The 24,658-nt window shown below is 45.9% G+C and overlaps 1 protein-coding gene across 1 annotated transcript in view; it reads right to left on the bottom strand.

Annotated features, from left to right (window-relative positions):
* The window catches only part of LOC143806081 (uncharacterized), an 84,823-nt gene that overhangs the window by 38,684 nt on the left and 21,481 nt on the right, over positions 1–24,658 (bottom strand). Inside the window, exons 8-15 of the mRNA XM_077286016.1 lie at positions 24,513–24,611; positions 24,212–24,301; positions 23,767–23,883; positions 23,441–23,530; positions 5,381–5,479; positions 5,080–5,169; positions 332–451; positions 6–95 (exon numbers count right to left, since the gene is read on the bottom strand). Coding sequence (XP_077142131.1) covers positions 6–95; positions 332–451; positions 5,080–5,169; positions 5,381–5,479; positions 23,441–23,530; positions 23,767–23,883; positions 24,212–24,301; positions 24,513–24,611 — 795 coding nt within the window. The remainder of the gene's footprint in view (positions 1–5; positions 96–331; positions 452–5,079; positions 5,170–5,380; positions 5,480–23,440; positions 23,531–23,766; positions 23,884–24,211; positions 24,302–24,512; positions 24,612–24,658) is intronic.

The following is a 24,658-nucleotide window of genomic DNA, read 5'->3' as shown; positions in this document are numbered from 1 at the left end:
CTTACGTGGACATCCACATGGTATAAGGGGACATAGATGACGGTAGTGCATATCTGGGCTGCAGTGTTGAGGAAGGCACCAGCACAGATCATTTCCTATGTTCAGAAGACATGAATATTATTGTCATCATCATTCTTTATATAGGGTGGACATGATCTGTCATATCGGGCAAGGAAGGAGGCGAATAGGAAAATCAGTCTGCTCATTTCAGTTCCATTAGGTTGATTCCAAAATAAATTTTGTTGGAAAGACTCTTCAAATGAAAAACTGCCAGATAGCAAGAATGAAGAACCAATATCCTATAGTAAGTTTCATAAATTAAGTAAGATACCTTCAGGAGTAGATGGCATGGTTGTTGTTGTTGTTTGGCGGTCCATGGTAGGAGGTGGCTTGGTTGTAGTTGTTGGGCTTTCTGTGGTAGTAGGTGGCTTGGTGGTAATTGTTGGGGGTTCTGTGGTGGTAGAAAGTACGATATTAGTTGTTAGAGGATGTGTAGTAGTGCAGCGCCCCAGAGTCCTGGTCGTTGCAGTACTGTTGCTCCGCCACTAAGGGGGGCTATGGTACGTCTGATGGCACTGAAGGAGTTCACCTGACCAGGTATCAGAGACACACAGTACACTTCACAGTCTGGCCTCCAGGGGGAGCTAAGGGCGCTATGTATTGGGCCACTCCTCACAGTCTGGTAAAACTGGGGGTTAGATAGGAAGTTAGAAGAGAAGCTGACTGGGAATCGAACAGGCAACATCTTGTGGCAGAGGGTGTTGCGGGGAGAGACTCAGGGGGGTCCTTGTCAGGAGTGGGATCCTGGCAGAGACCTAGCGAACTAGAGAGAAAGTTACGGAGCTGCGCCTGCCCCACGTGCGGCAGCATCCTAAGAAAGGATAAGAAGCGAGGTGTATTGAGGAGAGTGAGAAACGAGATCAACGCAACAAGGCGAAACACCAGTAGGAGTCGTGCTGTAAGACGAGGCAACATCCTACTGAGGCGTGCAGCCGGTGGCCGGAAACGCCGAGGAAGTATAGAGCTCCAGGCCTAGCTTCAAACCAACGGCAGGACAGTCAGTTATAGGCGGGCTGTCTCACCCAAATCACCTAAGAAGACATAGGGGGCAACATTTGGAGAGGGGCGACTCTAGAGTCCCGGAAGAACTCCGAGCCTACCCGTCATACGGGTGCGTCCTATCCATAGCATCTGGGGGACGAAGAAGAACATCATAATCGAGTTGTGAGGGAACTTAAGAAACAGACACAACAGTTGTGGGGACTATCCCGTAAGCACAGCAGGGGAGGACCACAACACACAAGCGCTAGAAGGTAGGCACAGATTTCCACCTGCAAAGGGAACTCTGGAGGTGCCATCGGACCGGCCGGACTTGCGCAGCCCGGTTAACCGTATTCCGGACTGAGGATCCTGAAACCTTCAGTAAAGAGGTAAAGAGACTGCATCCCTGTGTCCTCGTTATTTGCTGCGACCTACGCTGCACCACAACATCACCACCATCCCCACACCCTTTTATTGGACGCCCCTCAGCAGGGTCACGGACCGGGTCTAGCCACCGTGACAACCCCATCGACAGAGACTCAGAGGCCCGATACCGGGTACCCCTCGGCCCTGCGGCAGTGGGGGAGCTCCAACTTGGCGTCACGAACAGGATCTACTTAAGCCTGAAGAATCAGGTCATGTGTGCCTTGGAACTGTGATTGAATTGTGCTTGGACTGTGACTTATTGCAAAGACTGTGTATTGCCACTTGCCGCCAGAAGTTCCCGCCAAAACCGCCGCCATTACAGCGCTAAGGAGAGCGCAGGAGAAGAAGGGCATGGAGTGGTCATAGACAAGCTGGAGAGCGCGAAAGACAATGGCCGCCCAGTCTAAATATTTCTGCCCCTTGAGGACGTGTCCGTCAGCAGCCGAGATCCGCCTACTGATCCTCAATGGGGGGCGGAGACAACAAAAGCGAAACCGCCCACGAAGGAGAGAGCGGGAAAAGGACCAGGAAGAAGAAGTCAGCGACATGGAGGACGTCATGGCGAGCCACCCAGAGCCGGAGCGTGGGGTAGGAGCAGAGAACTCCCCCAGCTACCCAGAGGGACACCGCAACCAAGCCTCCACCGCTGATATTCACTTCCTGCAGGCCGGAGTGGATGAGCTCGGCGACCAACTCCGGCGGACGCAGCTGAGCGCTGAGGCCGGGTGGAAGAAGACCTTCATCGGGAGCCTCATCAGACGTCTGTTGGCAGCCTCGTCCGGTCTGAAGCCAGAAAGCAAGGCCCTGCCGGAAAGTGAGGTGCTGCAAATGGAGATGACAACGCCGCAGCGCAAGGCCCTGCAACTGGTGTTCCAGGCCCCAGCGGAGACGGAGCAGATCGGCACCGGAGGGACCGCATCTGAAGCAGGTATGAAGAACGACCCTGCCTCGCCAGCAGGGGACTTGCTGATAGGCCCCGTCGCGGTACCCCCTCTCCCTGGGACCTATAGACTCCGGCGCCTTACACCCTGGGATCGGGCCACGGGTATGGAGCACTTCTTAAAGGCCCTGATCTCGCCGATCACCTTGCCGAGCGAGGTCTATGCGGAGCTACGGCCGCCAGAGCGAGAGTAAACCTCGATGCCATGGATATGTAAATAGTTAACTGCTTGTTTCCCTGCTTTTTGCTGCTTTAAACCCGTCTAGGGTTAACTCTTAAAGGGATCCCTTCGTTTACCCGGGATCCCTATTATTGCCTTTTTGTTTTTTTTTTGTTTCTCGTTCATCCTTGTTGAAAAGAACTGCTGGATCATGAACACTGCATGATTACAAACTCACTGTAAATAGTTTGCACCTTCTTAAAGGTGCCCTCTACTGGTTTTACAAAAGAAAAGGACTCTTTGCGAAGAAACTGTTCCTGGAAACAGTACCGGAGTCCTTACTGTATACAGACTTGCAGCTTGAGAAGTTGCACTACCTCATAGACACTTGGTTCCTTCTTAAAGGGAATGTTCACGTGTTGCACTTACGAATAGTGTTGCCTTAAGATAGTTAAATAGTAATAATGCCAATATGTAAAAGTTATATGTAGCTAACTAGTTAATTGTGAGAAATGTTTAATGATGTTGCTAGAAGAATGAGGACAGAAAGTGAACCCGTATGGGGTTAGTCAGTGAGTCCTCCTAGGAGACATACAGAGATGGCTCAGTGATCTTGAATTGAGAGATGGATGGTACGTCCTATACTGTGTATAGTAGCAGAAAGGCAGAAGGCCCGGGCGGAAAGGGGCGGTCCTGCAACAGAACGAGAGGCAGCAGGCCTGGGGCAGATAGACAGGCGGTCCTGCAGATGTAAAGATGGAGAATGAAGAAAAGTTGATTAGCCTTATAGTGTTTTATAAGAAGGTCTTTAGTGGATTTAGTGTGTACATCCTTAAAGGCAATGTTAAATTATTGTTCAGAAAGTGCACTAAGTAGAATACCCGGTTGGGTAAAAGAAGTTATTTATAGTATGTTACTTAAAAGTATTTAACCATGTTTGTAACGTTCAAGTGTCCTCACCTCCCAAAAAGGGAAGCTCTGTTAAAAGTTTACTTGTTATTGCATTTCAAAAATTGTATGTCTTTTTGCTGACATGTATTGTTGTTTTCTTCCCAGTCCAGGAGTACTGGATTTAACCGGGGGGGAGTGCAGCGCCCCAGAGTCCTGGTCATTGCAGTACTGTTGCTCCGCCACTAAGGGGGGCTATGGTACGTCTGATGGCACTGAAGGAGTTCACCTGACCAGGTATCACAGACACACAGTACACTTCACAGTCTGGCCTCCAGGGGGAGCTAAGGGCGCTATGTATTAGGCCACTCCTCACAGTCTGGTAAAACTGGGGGTTAGATAGGAAGTTAGAAGAGAAGCTGACTGGGAATCGAACATGCAACATCTTGTGGCAGAGGGTGTTTCGGGGAGAGACTCAGGGGGGTCCTTGTCAGGAGTGGGATCCTGGCAGAGACCTAGCGAACTAGAGAGAAAGTTACGGAGCTGCGCCTGCCCCACGTGCGGCAGCATCCTAAGAAAGGATAAGAAGCGAGGTGTAGTGAGGAGAGTGAGAAACGAGATCAACGCAACAAGGAGAAACACCAGTAGGAGTCGTGCTGTAAGACAAGGCAACATCCTACTGAGGCGCGCAGCCAGTGGCCGGAAAGGCCGAGGAAGTATAGAGCTCCAGGCCTAGCTTCAAACCAACAGCAGGACAGTCAGTTATAGGCTGGCTGTCTCACCCAAATCACCTAAGAAGACATAGGGGGCAACATTTGGAGAGGGGCGACTCTAGGGTCCCGGAAGAACTCCGAGCCTACCCGTCATACGGGTGCGTCCTATCCATAGCATCTGGGGGACGAAGAAGAACATCATAATCGAGTTGTGAGGGAACTTAAGAAACAGACACAACAGTTGTGGGGACTATCCCGTAAGCACAGCAGGGGAGGACCACAACACACAAGCGCTAGAAGGTAGGCACAGATTTCCACCTGCAAAGGGAACTCTGGAGGTGCCATCGGACCGGCCGGACTTGCGCAGCCCGGTTAACCGTATTCCGGACTGAAGATCCTGAAACCTTCAGTAAAGAGGTAAAGAGACTGCATCCCTGTGTCCTCGTTATTTGCTGCGACCTACGCTGCACCACAACATCACCACCATCCCCACACCCTTTTATTGGACGCCCCTCAGCTGGGTCACGGACCGGGTCTAGCCACCGTGACAACCCCATCGACAGAGACTCAGAGGCCCGGTACCGGGTACCCCTCTGCCCTGCGGCAGTGGGGGCGCTCCAGTAGTACTGACTGTCCATGGAACAAAACAAAGCAGAAAAGAAAGAAAAAAGTAAAATAATTCCTAAGAAACAAAACAATGTAATGGTGGTCAGGTCAGTGGGCACATAACTTATGTGATGCGAACACTGACATGTCTAACATAGAGCAAGTCAACCTTTGCTGCCATCACAGCCTTAGAACTGAATCAGAGCAGATAATTTCTCCTATATAGATTCAATACTGCAAATGCATTTTAAAATTCTGCCTTAAAGAGATCACTGCTAAAAAATATTGAGGAAAATCTTACTTACGTGGACATCCACATGGTATAAGGGGACATAGATGACGGTAGTACATATCTGGGCTGCAGTGTTGAGGAAGGCACCAGCACTGATCATTTCCTATATTCAGAAGACATGAATATTATTGTCATCAGCATTCTATATACAGGGTGGACATGATCTGCCACCTTGGCCAAGGAAGGAGGCAAAAAGAAAAATCAGGCTGCTAATTTCAAATTTTTTTTGAGAATCTCTAATTTTGGAAAGAAGCCATACAGCGAGGCTGAAGAATCAAAACCCTTTGATAAGTTTAGTAAGTTGGTTGATATACCTTCAGTAGTAGGTGTCTTGGTTGTAGTTGTTGGCCGTTGTGTAGTAATAGGTGGTGTGGCTGTAGCTGGTGGATGTTTTGTAGTAGTACTGATTGGCCCTGGAAGAAAGCAAACCAAATAACAGAAATAAGTTAGATGCTCATGGTGGTCAGTTGGCACATGGCATGTGTAATGTGGACAGTAACATAGAGCAAGTCAACCTTTAATAAAAACACAACCTTAGTAATATCAAAATGATCTCATTAAAGAAATGGATGGTAGCTCGTTAGTAACCAACAGCCCATTTAATAGCACAGTGCAGTACAGACTTTTCATGTTTTTTAAATAAAAAAAGTTTCAAAAATTATCCTTCTGTGGCATTTGCAATCAAGCAAACTGTTCTGAGCAAACCACAAACTCAAACTGACGGTGTCACTGTCAGAGGTAACATTATCCTGCTGAGACTGAGCCGAGTGATACATTATAAATTCCATAATGTTCTCCACTTCTTCCCCAATAATATGCTTGCAAGACAAACAGGAGGCCTAGTGTAGCATACGTTTTGTAGTACCACTGCCCTGCCTGCAGCTGCTGTCAGTGCTGGTGATGATGCTTTTGTTACCACTAGTCGCTCACACATTATTAGCCGCAGTATGTTTTTGTTCTTTCATCCTACCATGTCCAATGCCATAATCATTTTTCTTTTTACCATATAGTTCGTATAATTCTGTAATAACTCTTTGCACTGACGAGGGGCAGTACCCAAAACACAGTGTCTGCTAACTGAGAACCTGGTTTTGGCAAATATCCTAATTCATGTTACAGGGCTCATTAAAGGGTTGATGTTGACTTTTAGGATTTCTACTTTCTATAGATGGCGCTAGAGTTCTAGACCTCTTCCTCTCTGAAGAGACAATTTGCATATTTCCCAGAGGAGCATTGCGGCTTAAAAGTCTCCCCATCTTGTCATTAGGGTTGAGCGACTTTCATTTTTTTAAGATCGAGTAGGGTTTTGGGAAACCCGATTTTGTCCAGAGTCGAGTCGAGTGCAGTCGGCCGATTATCGCTAAAAGTCGGGGATCGACCGAAACACGAAACCCAATGCAAGTCAATGGGGAAGCATAGTCGGCAGTGAGTGGAGGCCAGGAAAACACCTACAGTGCCCATTTTAATGCCAAAAACATCCATTCTTGTTTCTGAAGCTTGCCAATCTTAATTAACTGTATAATAATAGTTGGGCATAGGGAATTGGGGGAAAGTTGTGGGGGGAGTAGGGCTGGCTCAAGTTTTTCGTGGGCCCAGGAAATGCGGACTACGTCACGGCGGTGTTGCAGGGAAAGGTAAGTATTTAAAAGTTGCAAGTGCTGTGATCCTGAGCAAGCAGGGGGGGCCCACTCGTTCGCATTGCCACTGGCACAGGGCCCCTCAAAGTACGGCGGTGTGTTTGCATGGCGGGGGCGCCTCCCACCAGCAGCGACACTTTTGCGTACTCTGAGGGGCCCTGTGCCAGTGACGTCGCCAACGAGTATGCCCCCCCACCTGATGAAGGAACCTGCACTTTCATCTGCACCTTCCTCTTTGTCCCTGTGTAAGGTGGTATAACATGCGGGAAGGGGAACCTTACTTTCAGCAGGGACAGATTCTGGCTGTGTAGAGTACAAGGGGAATGTAGTGGTCTAGGTCAATGTACCAGCAGACTCATTTAGCAGTGGCTGGGCAATGGGCAGGATGAGGAGGAAACAGATATAGGGCCAAAGAATAAAGTAGGCTACATGCAGTTCAAAATTGGTAACAGGACTAAACAGGCGGCATTGCTTTGTTCAGTGGAGTAGCAAACCCAAGAGCAGCAGACACTGTTTCAAGGGCCTAACCACACTAGTAGGCCAAATGCAGTTTAATATCTGATAGTATAGGGCGAAAGCCAGAATGTGGAAGCTCAGCTTTGTTCAGTTGAGGACAACACCAGGGAGGGGCAGACACCTTTAGTAGGCCGGAAAAGCCTATTGCATTTTTTAAAATGGTAATTTGGAGCAGAAGGTTGAAGCTCAGCTTTATTTAGTTGAGGGCAACACCAGGGAGGGGCAGAAGCCGTTAGTAGGCCCTAACCACCATTTTTTTTTTTTTTAAAACCACTTAATGAGAGCCGGAAGGTTGAAGCTCAGCTTTATTTAGTTGAGGACAACACCAGGGAGGGGCAGAAGCCGTTAGTAGGCCCTAACCACCATTTTTTTTTAAAAACCACTTAATGAGAGCCGGAAGGTTGAAGCTCAGCTTTATTTAGTTGAGGACAACACCAGGGAGGGGCAGAAGCCGTTAGTAGGCCCTAACCACCATTTTTTTTTTTAAAACCACATAATGAGAGCCGGAAGGTTGAAGCTCAGCTTTATTTAGTTGAGGACAACACCAGGGAGGGGCAGAAGCCGTTAGTAGGCCCTAACCACCATTTTTTTTTTTTTTAAAACCACTTAATGAGAGCCGGAAGGTTGAAGCTCAGCTTTATTTAGTTGAGGACAACACCAGGGAGGGGCAGAAGCCGTTAGTAGGCCCTAACCACCATTTTTTTTTTAAAACCACTTAATGAGAGCCGGAAGGTTGAAGCTCAGCTTTATTTAGTTGAGGACAACACCAGGGAGGGGCAGAAGCCGTTAGTAGGCCCTAACCACCATTTTTTTTTTAAAACCACTTAATGAGAGCCGGAAGGTTGAAGCTCAGCTTTATTTAGTTGAGGACAACACCAGGGAGGGGCAGAAGCCGTTAGTAGGCCCTAACCACCATTTTTTTTTTTTAAACCACATAATGAGAGCCGGAAGGTTGAAGCTCAGCTTTATTTAGTTGAGGACAACACCAGGGAGGGGCAGAAGCCGTTAGTAGGTCCTAACCACCAATTTTTTTTTTTTTAAAACCACTTAATGAGAGCCGGAAGGTTGAAGCTCAGCTTTATTTAGTTGAGGACAACACCAGGGAGGGGCAGAAGCCGTTAGTAGGCCCTAACCACCATTTTTTTTTTTTAAACCACATAATGAGAGCCGGAAGGTTGAAGCTCAGCTTTATTTAGTTGAGGACAACACCAGGGAGGGGCAGAAGCCGTTAGTAGGCCCTAACCACCATTTTTTTTTTAAAACCACTTAATGAGAGCCGGAAGGTTGAAGCTCAGCTTTATTTAGTTGAGGACAACACCAGGGAGGGGCAGAAGCCGTTAGTAGGCCCTAACCACCATTTTTTTTTTTTAAACCACATAATGAGAGCCGGAAGGTTGAAGCTCAGCTTTATTTAGTTGAGGACAACACCAGGGAGGGGCAGAAGCCGTTAGTAGGCCCTAACCACCAATTTTTTTTTTTTTAAAACCACTTAATGAGAGCCGGAAGGTTGAAGCTCAGCTTTATTTAGTTGAGGACAACACCAGGGAGGGGCAGAAGCCGTTAGTAGGCCCTAACCACCATTTTTTTTTTTTAAACCACATAATGAGAGCCGGAAGGTTGAAGCTCAGCTTTATTTAGTTGAGGACAACACCAGGGAGGGGCAGAAGCCGTTAGTAGGCCCTAACCACCAATTTTTTTTTTTTTAAAACCACTTAATGAGAGCCGGAAGGTTGAAGCTCAGCTTTATTTAGTTGAGGACAACACCAGGGAGGGGCAGAAGCCGTTAGTAGGCCCTAACCACCATTTTTTTTTAAAAACCACTTAATGAGAGCCGGAAGGTTGAAGCTCAGCTTTATTTAGTTGAGGACAACACCAGGGAGGGGCAGAAGCCGTTAGTAGGCCCTAACCACCATTTTTTTTTTTAAAACCACATAATGAGAGCCGGAAGGTTGAAGCTCAGCTTTATTTAGTTGAGGACAACACCAGGGAGGGGCAGAAGCCGTTAGTAGGCCCTAACCACCATTTTTTTTTTTTAAACCACATAATGAGAGCCGGAAGGTTGAAGCTCAGCTTTATTTAGTTGAGGACAACACCAGGGAGGGGCAGAAGCCGTTAGTAGGCCCTAACCACCATTTTTTTTTTAAAACCACTTAATGAGAGCCGGAAGGTTGAAGCTCAGCTTTATTTAGTTGAGGACAACACCAGGGAGGGGCAGAAGCCGTTAGTAGGCCCTAACCACCATTTTTTTTTTTTAAACCACATAATGAGAGCCGGAAGGTTGAAGCTCAGCTTTATTTAGTTGAGGACAACACCAGGGAGGGGCAGAAGCCGTTAGTAGGCCCTAACCACCAATTTTTTTTTTTTTAAAACCACTTAATGAGAGCCGGAAGGTTGAAGCTCAGCTTTATTTAGTTGAGGACAACACCAGGGAGGGGCAGAAGCCGTTAGTAGGCCCTAACCACCATTTTTTTTTTTTAAACCACATAATGAGAGCCGGAAGGTTGAAGCTCAGCTTTATTTAGTTGAGGACAACACCAGGGAGGGGCAGAAGCCGTTAGTAGGCCCTAACCACCAATTTTTTTTTTTTTAAAACCACTTAATGAGAGCCGGAAGGTTGAAGCTCAGCTTTATTTAGTTGAGGACAACACCAGGGAGGGGCAGAAGCCGTTAGTAGGCCCTAACCACCATTTTTTTTTAAAAACCACTTAATGAGAGCCGGAAGGTTGAAGCTCAGCTTTATTTAGTTGAGGACAACACCAGGGAGGGGCAGAAGCCGTTAGTAGGCCCTAACCACCATTTTTTTTTTTAAAACCACATAATGAGAGCCGGAAGGTTGAAGCTCAGCTTTATTTAGTTGAGGACAACACCAGGGAGGGGCAGAAGCCGTTAGTAGGCCCTAACCACCATTTTTTTTTTTTTTAAAACCACTTAATGAGAGCCGGAAGGTTGAAGCTCAGCTTTATTTAGTTGAGGACAACACCAGGGAGGGGCAGAAGCCGTTAGTAGGCCCTAACCACCATTTTTTTTTTTTTTAAAACCACTTAATGAGAGCCGGAAGGTTGAAGCTCAGCTTTATTTAGTTGAGGACAACACCAGGGAGGGGCAGAAGCCGTTAGTAGGCCCTAACCACCATTTTTTTTTTTTAAACCACATAATGAGAGCCGGAAGGTTGAAGCTCAGCTTTATTTAGTTGAGGACAACACCAGGGAGGGGCAGAAGCCGTTAGTAGGCCCTAACCACCATTTTTTTTTTTAAAACCACATAATGAGAGCCGGAAGGTTGAAGCTCAGCTTTATTTAGTTGAGGGCAACACCAGGGAGGGGCAGAAGCCGTTAGTAGGCCCTAACCAAAGTTGAAGGCCAAATGCAGTTTAATTTCTGATACTATAGGCCGAAAGCCAGAAGGTGGAAGTTCCGATTTAGACAGTGGAGGACAATTTGAATTAGGGACTGCAGACAGACTTAGTAGGCTGTCCCCTGTGGACCATGCATCCACCACATTAACCCATTGCGCCGTAATGGACACGTAATCTTCCGTGGCCATGCCTACAGGTCCATGCGTCTGTTGTCAGGTGCACCTTTGTACTCACAGATTGCCAGAGTGCATGGACAATGCGGTCTTCTACATGCTGGTGGAGGGTTGGGATGGCTTTTCTCGCAAAAGAAGTGTCGACTGGTTAGCTTGTAGCGTGGTACAGCGTAGTCCATCATGGCCTTATTAATAGTAAATAAAATATATAACTAGGCTCTATGAACTTTTAAATAGGTTCCAGGGGTACACGGGCAGCATTGGTGTGGTCAGTGGAGGAGTATTGCAAGTAGGGGCTGCAGACAGGCTATCAAAGGCCTAAAATAACAAACAGTAGGCAGTCATGGCAGTTTTACATCGGTTACATGGATACACAGGCAGGCACTCCAGGCAGCATTGTGCTCAGTGGAGGAGTATTGCAAGTAGGGGCCGCAGACAGGCTATCAAAGGCCTAAAATAACAAACAGTAGGCAGTCATGGCAGTTTTACATCGGTTACATGGATACACAGGCAGGCACTCCAGGCAGCATTGTGGTCAGTGGAGGAGTATTGCAAGTAGGGGCCGCAGACAGGCTATCAAAGGCCTAAAATAACAAACAGTAGGCAGTCATGGCAGTTTTACATCGGTTACATGGATACACAGGCAGGCACTCCAGGCAGCATTGTGGTCAGTGGAGGAGTATTGCAAGTAGGGGCCGCAGACAGGCTATCAAAGGCCTAAAATAACAAACAGTAGGCAGTCATGGCAGTTTTACATCGGTTACATGGATACACAGGCAGCTAGGTGGTGAGTGGAGGAGTATTTAAAGTAAGGACCGCAGACAGGCTATCAAAGGCCTAACATAACAAACAATAGGCTCATGGCAGTTTTACAGCGGTTACATGGATACACGGGCAGGCAGCTTGGTGGTGAGTGGAGGAGTATTTAAAGTATGGACCGCAGACAGGCTTCGAAGGCCTAACACAATAAAATGGGCTGGCTGTAGGCACTTTAAAATTGGTTCCAGGGGTACACGGGCAGCAGTGGTCTGGTCAGTGGAGGCCTAGTGGAAGTATGGACCGCAGACAGGCTTCGAAGGCCTAAAATAACAAACAGTAGGCAGTCATGGCAGTTTTACATCGGTTACATGGATACACAGGCAGCTAGGTGGTGAGTGGAGGAGTATTTAAAGTAAGGACCGCAGACAGGCTATCAAAGGCCTAACATAACAAACAATAGGCTCATGGCAGTTTTACAGCGGTTACATGGATACACGGGCAGGCAGCTTGGTGGTGAGTGGAGGAGTATTTAAAGTATGGACCGCAGACAGGCTTCGAAGGCCTAACACAATAAAATGGGCTGGCTGTAGGCACTTTAAAATTGGTTCCAGGGGTACACGGGCAGCAGTGGTCTGGTCAGTGGAGGCCTAGTGGAAGTATGGACCGCAGACAGGCTTCGAAGGCCTAAAATAACAAACAGTAGGCAGTCATGGCAGTTTTACATCGGTTACATGGATACACAGGCAGCTAGGTGGTGAGTGGAGGAGTATTTAAAGTAAGGACCGCAGACAGGCTATCAAAGGCCTAACATAACAAACAATAGGCTCATGGCAGTTTTACAGCGGTTACATGGATACACGGGCAGGCAGCTTGGTGGTGAGTGGAGGAGTATTTAAAGTATGGACCGCAGACAGGCTTCGAAGGCCTAACACAATAAAATGGGCTGGCTGTAGGCACTTTAAAATTGGTTCCAGGGGTACACGGGCAGCAGTGGTCTGGTCAGTGGAGGCCTAGTGGAAGTATGGACCGCAGACAGGCTTCGAAGGCCTAACACAATAAAATGGGCTGGCTGTAGGCACTTTAAAATTGGTTCCAGGGGTACACGGGCAGCAGTGGTCTGGTCAGTGGAGGCCTAGTGGAAGGAGGGACCGCAGACAGGCTTCGAAGGCCTAACACAATAAAATGGGCTGGCTGTAGGCACTTTAAAATTGGTTCCAGGGGTACACGGGCAGCAGTGGTCTGGTCAGTGGAGGCCTAGTGGAAGGAGGGACCGCAGACAGGCTTCGAAGGCCTAACACAATAAAATGGGCTGGCTGTAGGCACTTTAAAATTGGTTCCAGGGGTACACGGGCAGCAGTGGTCTGGTCAGTGGAGGACTAGTGGAAGTATGGACCGCAGACAGGCTTCGAAGGCCTAACACAATAAAATGGGCTGGCTGTAGGCACTTTAAAATTGGTTCCAGGGGTACACGGGCAGCAGTGGTCTGGTCAGTGGAGGCCTAGTGGAAGTATGGACCGCAGACAGGCTTCGAAGGCCTAACACAATAAAATGGGCTGACTGTAGGCACTTTAAAATTGGTTCCAGGGGTACACGGGCAGCAGTGGTCTGGTCAGTGGAGGACTAGTGGAAGTATGGACCGCAGACAGGCTTCGAAGGCCTAACACAATAAAATGGGCTGGCTGTAGGCACTTTAAAATTGGTTCCAGGGGTACACGGGCAGCAGTGGTCTGGTCAGTGGAGGACTAGTGGAAGTATGGACCGCAGACAGGCTTCGAAGGCCTAACACAATAAAATGGGCTGGCTGTAGGCACTTTAAAATTGGTTCCAGGGGTACACGGGCAGCAGTGGTCTGGTCAGTGGAGGACTAGTGGAAGGAGGGACCGCAGACAGGCTTCGAAGGCCTAACACAATAAAATGGGCTGGCTGTAGGCACTTTAAAATTGGTTCCAGGGGTACACGGGCAGCAGTGGTCTGGTCAGTGGAGGACTAGTGGAAGGAGGGAGCGCAGAAAGGCTTCAAAGGCCTAAAATAACAAACAATAGGCTCATGGCAGTTTTACAGCGGTTACATGGATACACGGGCAGGCAGCTTGGTGGTCAGTGGAGGAGTAGGGACCGCAGACAGGCTATCAAAGGCCTAAAATAACAAACAATAGGCTCATGGCAGTTTTACAGCGGTTACATGGATACACGGGCAGGCAGCTTGGTGCTGAGTGGAGGAGTAGTGCAAGGAGTGTCTGTCCCAGTACTCCCAAAATATAAATAGATGTTAATGTCTCGCAAAACAACCAAAACAAAAAAAAAGATGGCATACTTAGGTACAGGGGTGGGCTCATCTGCTGTGTTTCTGACATAGTAATTTGGCAGTAACTATTTAATGGTGCCAATATAGGACACAGACACAGACTACTTTAAGTTGCATCATAGATGTCTACAAATTTGTATTGTCAGTGCCAGACATTGAATGATGTCAGCGAATAGACTAAAGATTGGTGGAGCTGTGCGACATAATTTTGCACGTAGTAGAGCCCAGTTTGAGCTGGGGTAGGGGGGAACTCTCTTGAGGCCGGCGGGACCGCCCCAGGGCCACTCATGTTACAACGGTGTGTCTGACGTTGGGTGCGCACCACCACCGCCAGAGACACTACATTGTACTATGAGGGACCCAGTAGCAATGCCGTCAACCAAAAGCGAGCACACCCACCTCTTCAGACAAACAGCAGTCTCACGGGTGCTTGCGCCAAGTCGCGATACCACGGCCCCGTGTGGGGAGTTTGGCCATTTAGGGAGGTGTAAACATGTCGTATGCTGTACAATCTGCAGCAGCAAATTAGACATTAGAAAAGTAATTCACAGGCAAGAGCTTTTCATAGGAAAGCTAGGTGTCGGCCGGGCAAGGTGGGGCAAAAGATTTTGAAATCCAGTTGTGGTTCATTTTAATGAATGTTAGATCGTCAACATTTTGGGTAGCCAGACGAGTCCTTTTTTCGGTTAATATTGACCCTGCAGCACTGAATACTCTTTCTGATAGGACACTTGCTGCCGGGCAAGCAAGCTCCTGCAATGCATATTCTGCCAATTCTGGCCAGGTGTCTAATTTGGAGGCCCAGTAATCAAATGGGAATGACGGTTGAGGGAGAACATCGATAAGGGATGAAAAATAGTTAGTAACCATACTGGACAAATGTTGTCTCCTGTCACTTTCAATTGATGCAGCAGTACCTGTCCTGTCTGCGGTCATAGCAAAATCACTCCACAACCTGGTCAGAAAACCCCTCTGTCCAACGCCACTTCTGATGTGTGCACCCCTAACACTCCTAGTCTGCTGCCCCCTGGAGCTCGTGTGAGAACGATCACGTGCGCTGTGTGCTGGGAATGCCTGAAGCAAACGGTCAACAAGAGTTGATTGTTTGGTTGCTAATATTAGTTCCAAGTTCTCATGTGGCATAATATTTTGCAATTTGCCTTTATAGCGTGGATCAAGGAGGCAGGCCAACCAGTAATCGTCATCGTTCATCATTTTCGTAATGCGTGTGTCCCTTTGTAGGATACGTAAGGCATAATCCGCCATGTGGGCCAAAGTTCCACTTGTCAAATCTCCGGTTGTGATTGGTTGAGGGGCAGTTGCAGGCAAATCTACGTCACTTGTGTCCCTCAAAAAACCAGAACCCGGCCGTGACACGCAACCAATTTCCTGTGCCCCCGTGAAAGTTTCCGCATTAAAAATATACTCATCCCCATCATCCTCCTCGTCCTCCACCTCCTCTTCGCCCGCTACCTCGTCCTGTACACTGCCCTGACCAGACAATGGCTGACTGTCATCAAGGCTTCCCTCTTCCTCTGGTGCAGACGCCTGCTCCTTTATGTGCGTCAAACTTTGCATCAGCAGACGCATTAGGGGGATGCTCATGCTTATTACGGCGTTGTCTGCACTAACCAGCCGTGTGCATTCCTCAAAACACTGAAGGACTTGACACATGTCTTGTATCTTCGACCACTGCACACCTGACAACTCCATGTCTGCCATCCTACTGCCTGCCCGTGTATCCTCCCACAAATAAATAACAGCACGCCTCTGTTCGCACAGTCTCTGAAGCATGTGCAGTGTTGAGTTCCACCTTGTTGCAACGTCTATGATTAGGCGATGCTGGGGAAGGTTCAAAGACCGCTGATAGGTCTGCATACGGCTGGCGTGTACAGGCGAACGTCGGATATGTGAGCAAAGTGCACGCACTTTGAGGAGCAGGTCGGAGAACCCAGGATAAGTTTTCAATAAGCACTGCACCACCAGGTTTAAGGTGTGAGCCAGGCAAGGAATGTGTTTCAGTTGGGAAAGGGAGATGGCAGCCATGAAATTCCTTCCGTTATCACTCACTACCTTGCCTGCCTCAAGATCTACTGTGCCCAGCCACGACTGCGTTTCTTGTTGCAAGAACTCGGACAGAACTTCCGCGGTGTGTCTGTTGTCGCCCAAACACTTCATAGCCAATACAGCCTGCTGACGCTTGGCAGTAGCTGGCCCATAATGGGACAACTGGTGTGCAACAGTGTCATCTGCCGATGGAGTGGTTGGCCGACTGCGTTCTGTGGAAGAGCTGTAGCTTCTGCAGGAGGACGAGGAGGAGGAGGAGGGGGTGCGAACGCCTACAGCCAACTGTTTCCTAGACCGTGGGCTAGGCACAACTGTCCCTAAATTGATGTCGCCTGTGGACCCTGCATCCACCACATTCACCCAGTGTGCCGTGATGGACACATAACGTCCCTGGCCATGCCTACTGGTCCATGCATCTGTAGTCAGGTGCACCTTTGTACTCACAGATTGCCTGAGTGCATGGACGATGCGCTGTTTAACATGCTGGTGCAGGGCTGGGATGGCTTTTCTGGAAAAAAAGTGTCGACTGGGTAGCTCGTATCGTGGTTCAGCGTACTCCATCAGGGCTTTGAAAGCTTCGCTTTCAACTAACCGGTAGGGCATCATCTCTAACGAGATTAGTCTAGCTATGTGGGCGTTAAAACCCTGTGTACGCGGATGCGAGGATAAGTACTTCCTTTTTCTAACCAGAGTCTCATGTAGGGTGAGCTGGACTGGAGAGCTGTAGATCGTGGAACTTTCGGGTGTGCCGGTGGACATGGCAGACTGAGAGACGGTTGGAGACGGTATTGTTTCCGCCGGTGCCCTACATGCAATATTTCCTCCTACAAAACTGGTGATTCCCTGACCCTGACTGCTTTTGGCTGGCAAAGAAACCTGCACAGATACTGCCGGTGGTGCGGAAAATGGTGGCCTTACAGTGACGGAAGGGATGTTGCGTTGCTGACTAGCTTCATTGGCCGAGGGTGCTACAACCTTGAGGGACGTTTGGTAGTTAGTCCAGGCTTGAGAATGCATGGTGGTTAAGTGTCTATGCATGCAACTAGTATTTAGACTTTTCAGATTCTGACCTCTGCTTAAGCTAGTTGAACATTTTTGACAGATGACTTTGCGCTGATCAGTTGGATGTTGTTTAAAAAAATGCCAGACTGCACTCTTCCTAGACTCTGATCCCTTTTCAGGGATTGCAGACTGAGCTTTAACCGGATGGCAACGCTGTGCTCCAACAGGTTTTGGCTTTGACACGCGTTTTGGGCCAGATACGGGCCCGGCAGATGGAACCTGTTGCGATGTTGATGCCTGCTGCGGCCCCTCCTCCACCTCCGCTTCTGAACTACTGCCGCCTGCACCCTGTTCCCCCAATGGCTGCCAATCGGGGTCAATAACTGGGTCATCTATTACCTCCTCTTCGAGCTCGTGTGCAACTTCGTCTGTGTCACTGTGTCGGTCGGTGGTATAGCGTTCGTGGCGGGGCAACATAGTCTCATCAGGGTCTGATTGTGGATCTGTACCCTGAGAGGGCAATGTGGTGGTCTGAGTCAAAGGAGCAGCATAGTACTCTGGCTGTGGCTGTGCATCAGTGCACTCCATGTCAGAATATACTTGTAATGGGCATGGCCTGTTAAATGTTTCACTTTCTAAGCCAGGGACGGTATGTGTAAAGAGCTCCATGGAGTGACCCGTTGTGTCGCCTGCTGCATCCTTCTCTCTTGTTGTAGTTTTTGCTGAGGAGGACAAGGAAGCGACTTGTCCCTGACCGTGAACATCCACAAGCGACGCGCTGCTTTTACATTTACCAGTTTCGGAAGAGGAGGCAAAAGAGCTAGAGGCTGAGTCTGCAATGTAAGCCAAAACTTGCTGTTGCTGCTCCGCCTTTAAAAGCGGTTTTCCTACTCCCAGAAAAGAGAGCGTTCGAGGCCTTGTGTAGCCTGACGACGAAACTGGCTCCACAGCTCCAGACTTAGGTGGAATATTTTTATCCCCACGACCACCTGATGCTCCACTACCACTACCATCATTACCAGCTGACAATGAACGCCCACGACGACCTCTTGCACCAGACTTCCTCATTGTTTTAAAATCTTAACCAAAGTAACTTTATTTGTTGCTATCAAACAACTTACACGGTGAGCTATAACTTCAGTATGATTTCAATATCCCTTAACAGGTTGGTGAGACCACAAGGAAAATCAGGCACAATGTTACACACTCTGTTTTCTGTGGCACAAAATCACAGAGATGACACACACGCAGGACTGTCACTCAAGCACTAATGTCAATATTAATCTCCCACCTAATTTATTTTTTTTTTTTTCTCAGGGAGACTTTAGAAACCAAATAATATTAAAAAAAAAAAAAAAAAAGGCTTTCTATGGCCCACAATTAGAGAGAGAGAGGTGGCACAACCAGGAGTCAAGACTGGCGCACAAGCTGAAAGGGCAATATTACTCTCCCACTGTTTTTTATGTTTTTTTTGTTTTTTTCAGGGAGACTTTAGAAACCAAATAATATTAAAAAAACCAAAAAAAAAAAAGGCTTTCTATGGCCCACTGAATGAGAGGGAGAGAGGTGGCACACCCAGGAGTCAAGACTGGCACACAAGCTGAAAGGGCAATATTACTCTCCCACTGTTTTTTTATGTATTTTTTGTTTTTTCAGGGAGACTTTAGAAACCCAATAATAATATTTAAAAAAAAAAATAAATAGGCTTTCTATGGCCCACTGAATGAGAGGGAGAGAGGTGACACACCCAGGAGTCAAGACTGGCACACAAGCTGAAAGGGCAATATTACTCTCCCACTGTTTTTTTAGGTTTTTTTTTTTTTTTCAGGGAGAATTAGAAACCAAATAATATTAAAAAAAAAAAAAAAATAGGCTTTCTATGGCCCACTGAATGAAAGGGAGAGAGGTGGCACACCCAGGAGTCAAGACTGGCACACAAGCTGAAAGGGCAATATTACTCTCCCACTGTTTTTTTATGTATTTTTTGTTTTTTCAGGGAGACTTTAGAAACCCAATAATATTTAAAAAAAAAAATAAATAGGCTTTCTATGGCCCACTGAATGAGAGGGAGAGAGGTGGCACACCCAGGAGTCAAGACTGGCACACAAGCTGAAAGGGCAATATTACTCTCCCACTGTTTTTTTAGGTTTTTTTTTTTTTTTCAGGGAGAATTAGAAACCAAATAATATTAAAAAAAAAAAAAATAGGCTTTCTATGGCCCACTGAATGAAAGGGAGAGAGGTGGCACACCCAGGAGTCAAGACTGGCACACAAGCTGAAAGGGCAATATTACTCTCCCACTGTTTTTTTATGTATTTTTTGTTTTTTCAGGGAGACTTTAGAAACCCAATAATATTTAAAAAAAAAAATAAATAGGCTTTCTATGGCCCACTGAATGAGAGGGAGAGAGGTGACACACCCAGGAGTCAAGACTGGCACACAAGCTGAAAGGGCAATATTACTCTCCCACTGTTTTTTTAGGTTTTTTTTTTTTTTTCAGGGAGAATTAGAAACCAAATAATATTAAAAAAAAAAAAAAAATAGGCTTTCTATGGCCCACTGAATGAAAGGGAGAGAGGTGGCACACCCAGGAGTCAAGACTGGCACACAAGCTGAAAGGGCAATATTACTCTCCCACTGTTTTTTTATGTATTTTTTGTTTTTTCAGGGAGACTTTAGAAACCCAATAATATTTAAAAAAAAAAATAAATAGGCTTTCTATGGCCCACTGAATGAGAGGGAGAGAGGTGGCACACCCAGGAGTCAAGACTGGCACACAAGCTGAAAGGGCAATATTACTCTCCCACTGTTTTTTTAGGTTTTTTTTTTTTTTTCAGGGAGAATTAGAAACCAAATAATATTAAAAAAAAAAAAAATAGGCTTTCTATGGCCCACTGAATGAAAGGGAGAGAGGTGGCACACCCAGGAGTCAAGACTGGCACACAAGCTGAAAGGGCAATATTACTCTCCCACTGTTTTTTTATGTATTTTTTGTTTTTTCAGGGAGACTTTAGAAACCCAATAATATTTAAAAAAAAAAATAAATAGGCTTTCTATGGCCCACTGAATGAGAGGGAGAGAGGTGGCACACCCAGGAGTCAAGACTGGCACACAAGCTGAAAGGGCAATATTACTCTCCCACTGTTTTTTTAGGTTTTTTTTTTTTTTTCAGGGAGAATTAGAAACCAAATAATATTAAAAAAAAAAAAAATAGGCTTTCTATGGCCCACTGAATGAAAGGGAGAGAGGTGGCACACCCAGGAGTCAAGACTGGCACACAAGCTGAAAGGGCAATATTACTCTCCCACTGTTTTTTTATGTATTTTTTGTTTTTTCAGGGAGACTTTAGAAACCCAATAATATTTAAAAAAAAAAATAAATAGGCTTTCTATGGCCCACTGAATGAGAGGGAGAGAGGTGGCACACCCAGGAGTCAAGACTGGCACACAAGCTGAAAGGGCAATATTACTCTCCCACTGTTTTTTTAGGTTTTTTTTTTTTTTTCAGGGAGAATTAGAAACCAAATAATATTAAAAAAAAAAAATAAATAGGCTTTCTATGGCCCACTGAATGAGAGGGAGAGAGGTGGCACACCCAGGAGTCAAGACTGGCACACAAGCTGAAAGGGCAATATTACTCTCCCACTGTTTTTTTAGGTTTTTTTTTTTTTTTCAGGGAGAATTAGAAACCAAATAATATTAAAAAAAAAAAAAATAGGCTTTCTATGGCCCACTGAATGAAAGGGAGAGAGGTGGCACACCCAGGAGTCAAGACTGGCACACAAGCTGAAAGGGCAATATTACTCTCCCACTGTTTTTTTATGTATTTTTTGTTTTTTTCAGGGAGACTTTAGAAACCCAATAATATTTAAAAAAAAAAATAAATAGGCTTTCTATGGCCCACTGAATGAGAGGGAGAGAGGTGGCACACCCAGGAGTCAAGACTGGCACACAAGCTGAAAGGGCAATATTACTCTCCCACTGTTTTTTTAGGTTTTTTTTTTTTTTCAGGGAGACTTTTGAAACCAAATAATATTAAAAAAAAAAAAAAAAAAAAAATATAGGCTTGCTATAGCCCACTGAATGAGAGATAGCGCACACACAGCAGTGGCACACAAGCCCTGACTGAGGCCAATATTTTTCTCCCACTGATTGATGTAGTGTTTCTGTGTTGAGGTAGATTTTAGAACACAAATCACGGAAAAAATAAATAGGCTTTCTATGGCCCACTCAGTGAGAGATGGCACACACAGGGATGGCACTGTAGCAGAAATGCCAATCTTAATCTCCCACAAAAAAAAAACAAAAAAAAAAAAAAAACTGTCCTACAATTACTATCTCCCTGCAGTAATGTAAGCCAGGTATGGCAGGCAGCAATAGGAGTGGACTGATGCACAAATTAAATAAAAAGTGTGGACAAACAAAAAAGATAGCTGTGCAGAAAGGAAGGAACAAGAGGATATGTGCTTTGAAAAAAGCAGTTGGTTTCCACAGTGGCGTACACACAGCAATACAGCTATCACGGAGCCTTCTAGGGCAGCCCAATGAGCTACAGCGCTGAGGGGAAAAAAAAAAAAAAATAGCTTCCACTGTTCCTGCACACCGAAGGTGGTGTTGGACAGTGGAAATCGCTGCAGCACAAGCGGTTTGGTGGTTAGTGGACCCTGCCTAACGCTCTCCCTGCTTCTGATGAAGCGGCAGCAACCTGTCCCTAAGCTCAGATCAGCAGCAGTAAGATGGCGGTCGGCGGGAACGCCCCTTTATAGCCCCTGTGACGCCGCAGACAGCAAGCCAATCACTGCAATGCCCTTCTCTAAGATGGTGGGGACCAGGATCTATGTCATCACGCTGCCCACACTCTGCGTTCACCTTCATTGGCTGAGAAATGGCGCTTTTCGCGTCATTGAAACGCGACTTTGGCGCGAAAGTCGCGTACCGCATGGCCGACAAGCACAGGGGTCGGATCGGGTTTCATGAGACGCCGACTTAGCCAAAAGTCGGCGACTTTTGAAAATGATCGACCCGTTTCGCTCAACCCTACTTGTCATACTTGACATGTCACACTCTGCAAGGAGAAACATTACCCCTTGTACCTGGTCAGACGCCTCTCACAAAGCCAAACCAGTTCTCACACTCTTCATTGATGAGGGGCAGTAGCCCGAAACACAGTGTCTGCAAATTGAGATTCTGGTTTTGGCTTATATCCTATATCATATGAAAAGGCTCGCAAAGGGTCAATATTGACTTTTAGGATTGCTACTTCCTATAGGTGGCGCTAAAGTTCTAGTCCTCTTCTTCTCTGAAGAGACGATTTGTATAATACTATAATTAACTTTTGATAATCTTTTCAATCCCAATTATTCAAACCTTGTCAAAAAGAACATAAAAAGAAATTTTATATACATATGTACACATATAGAAAGCCACATGTGGTAGCAGGCCGCTGTGTCAGTTTGGCATGTACAGTTGTCACATTGGACTAGGTAAATAGGTGTGCAAAGACAGACATGCACAATTAAATGGCTACATTTTTTCAATTTTTTATTTTTTTTTGAAAAAAAAAAAAGTATCTTTCCAATAAAGACAAACTAAGAAATGCTAGGTAGGTAGACATCCAAAAAGACATCATCTGCGACAGAGTGCAGTATTCGTGGGATGCTTTAAAATGTAAAATTTGACTAGTAGAACACATGTAGATGAAAAAAAACCTAGTGAAAGATTCTCTTTAAGAATGAAAGAAAAGTGAATTTGTAATTCAAATTCAGCAGAATGGATTCCAGCTACACCTCTCCTTTCTCTTTCTCCACACATCAACTGAAATTCTATATTACTCACATACCGATACTCTTATCTTCTTGGCTGCAGTTATTCATCGTGTTAATGCCTGCGTTATTTATCCAACATTTAAGGGCTTTTTCTTTTCATCTCCATTGCTGAGCTGTGAGCTTTGACATCTGCTCACTCTCCTAAAATCAACCTCAATCAGCTGCTGCATTCCCTGCCTCAGCTTTTACACAGGCTATGATAGTCTCTCCTGATTGGCTGCTCTTTTCTTCGTGATGTAATAGTTGCAAAGCATTATGGGGAAGCCTGCACGGTAGTGCCTGAAGTCATGTCAGCCTTTCATGATTGATTTACTGTTCTTCAATGTGTGTAAAGGTGAGGAATACTTTTTGGGCATTTCAAAGAAATCAATTTGGAAATAGTTTGAATTTGCCGGGACCAACCAGTTTCATAAAATCTGAATTGAATTTGATTCGAGTAGAATCGTTTCCATCATCTCTAGTGGTCACAAATAATAATGATTTGACTTATATTCCTCATTTCCTCATTCACTTTGTATTCTTTTCTTTGATAACATATACAATTACACTATTATTTTTGAAGCGTTCTCACTTTGCAGCATTTTTTCCACAACTGCCTACTTCCACAACAATATGTCCAGAACTGAGTCAGAGCAGATAATTGCACCTATATCGATTCAGTATAACATATAAATTGGAAAATTCGGCCTTAAAAAAAAATCACCGGGTTAAATAATATTGAGGCAAATCTTACTTACGTGGACATTTACACGGTATCAGAGGACACAGATAACTGTAGTACATATCTGGGCTGCAGTGTTGAGGAAGGCACCAGCAGTGATCATTTCCTATGTTTAGAAGACATGAATATTATTGTCATCATCATTCTTTATATAGGGTGGACATGATCTGTCATATCGGACAAGGAAGGATTCGAATAGGAAAATCAGGCTGCTCGTTTCAGTTCCATGAGGTTGATTTCAAAATTAATTTTGTTGGAAAGACTCTTCAAATGAAAAACTGCCAGATAGCATGAATAAAGAACCAATGTCCTATAGTAAGTTTCATAAATTAAGTAAGATACCTTCAGGAGTAGATGGCATGGTTGTTGTTGTTTGGCGTTCCATGGTAGGAGGTGGCTTGGTTGTAGTTGTTGGGCTTTCTGTGGTAGTAGGTGGCTTGGTGGTAATTGTTGGGGGTTCTGTGGTAGTAGAAAGTACGATATTAGTTGTTGGAGGATGTGTAGTAGCACTGACTGTCCATGGAACAAAAAAGCAGAAAGGAAAGAAAAAAGTAAAATTATTCCTAAGAAAGAAAACAATGTAATGGTGGTCAGTAGGCACATAACTTATGTGATGCGAACACTGACATGTCTAACATAGAGCAAGTCAACCTTTGCTGCAATCACAGCCTTAGAACTGAATCAGAGCAGATAATTTATCCTATTTAGATTCAATACTACAAATACATTTTAAAATTCTGCCTTAAAGAGATCACTGCTAAAAAATATTGAGGAAAATCTTACTTACGTGGACATCCACATGGTATAAGGGGACATAGATGACGGTAGTGCATATCTGGGCTGCAGTGTTGAGGAAGGCACCAGCACTGATCATTTCCTATGTTCAGAAGACATGAATATTATTGTCATCAGCATTCTTTATACAGGGTGGACATGATCTGCCAACTTGGCCAAGGAAGGAGGCAAAAAGAAAAATCAGGCTGCTAATGTCTAATATTGATTGAGAATCCCTAATTTTGGAAAGAAGCCAGACAGCGAGGCTGAAGAATCAAAACCTTCTGATAAGTGTAGTTAGTTGGGTAATGTACCTTCAGTAGTAGGTGTCTTGGTTGTAGTTGTTGGCCTTTGTGTAGTAATAGGTGGTTTGGCTGTAGTTGGTGGATGTTGTGTAGTAGTACTGACTGGCCCTGGAACAAAACAACGCAAATAAGAGAAATAAGTTAGATGCTCATGG

This window comes from Ranitomeya variabilis, chromosome 2 (genome assembly GCF_051348905.1).
Source record: "Ranitomeya variabilis isolate aRanVar5 chromosome 2, aRanVar5.hap1, whole genome shotgun sequence".
Taxonomy (NCBI): Eukaryota; Metazoa; Chordata; class Amphibia; order Anura; family Dendrobatidae; genus Ranitomeya; species Ranitomeya variabilis.
Note: the sequence above shows the minus strand (reverse complement) of the source record. Positions and strands in the feature narration are given on the sequence as shown.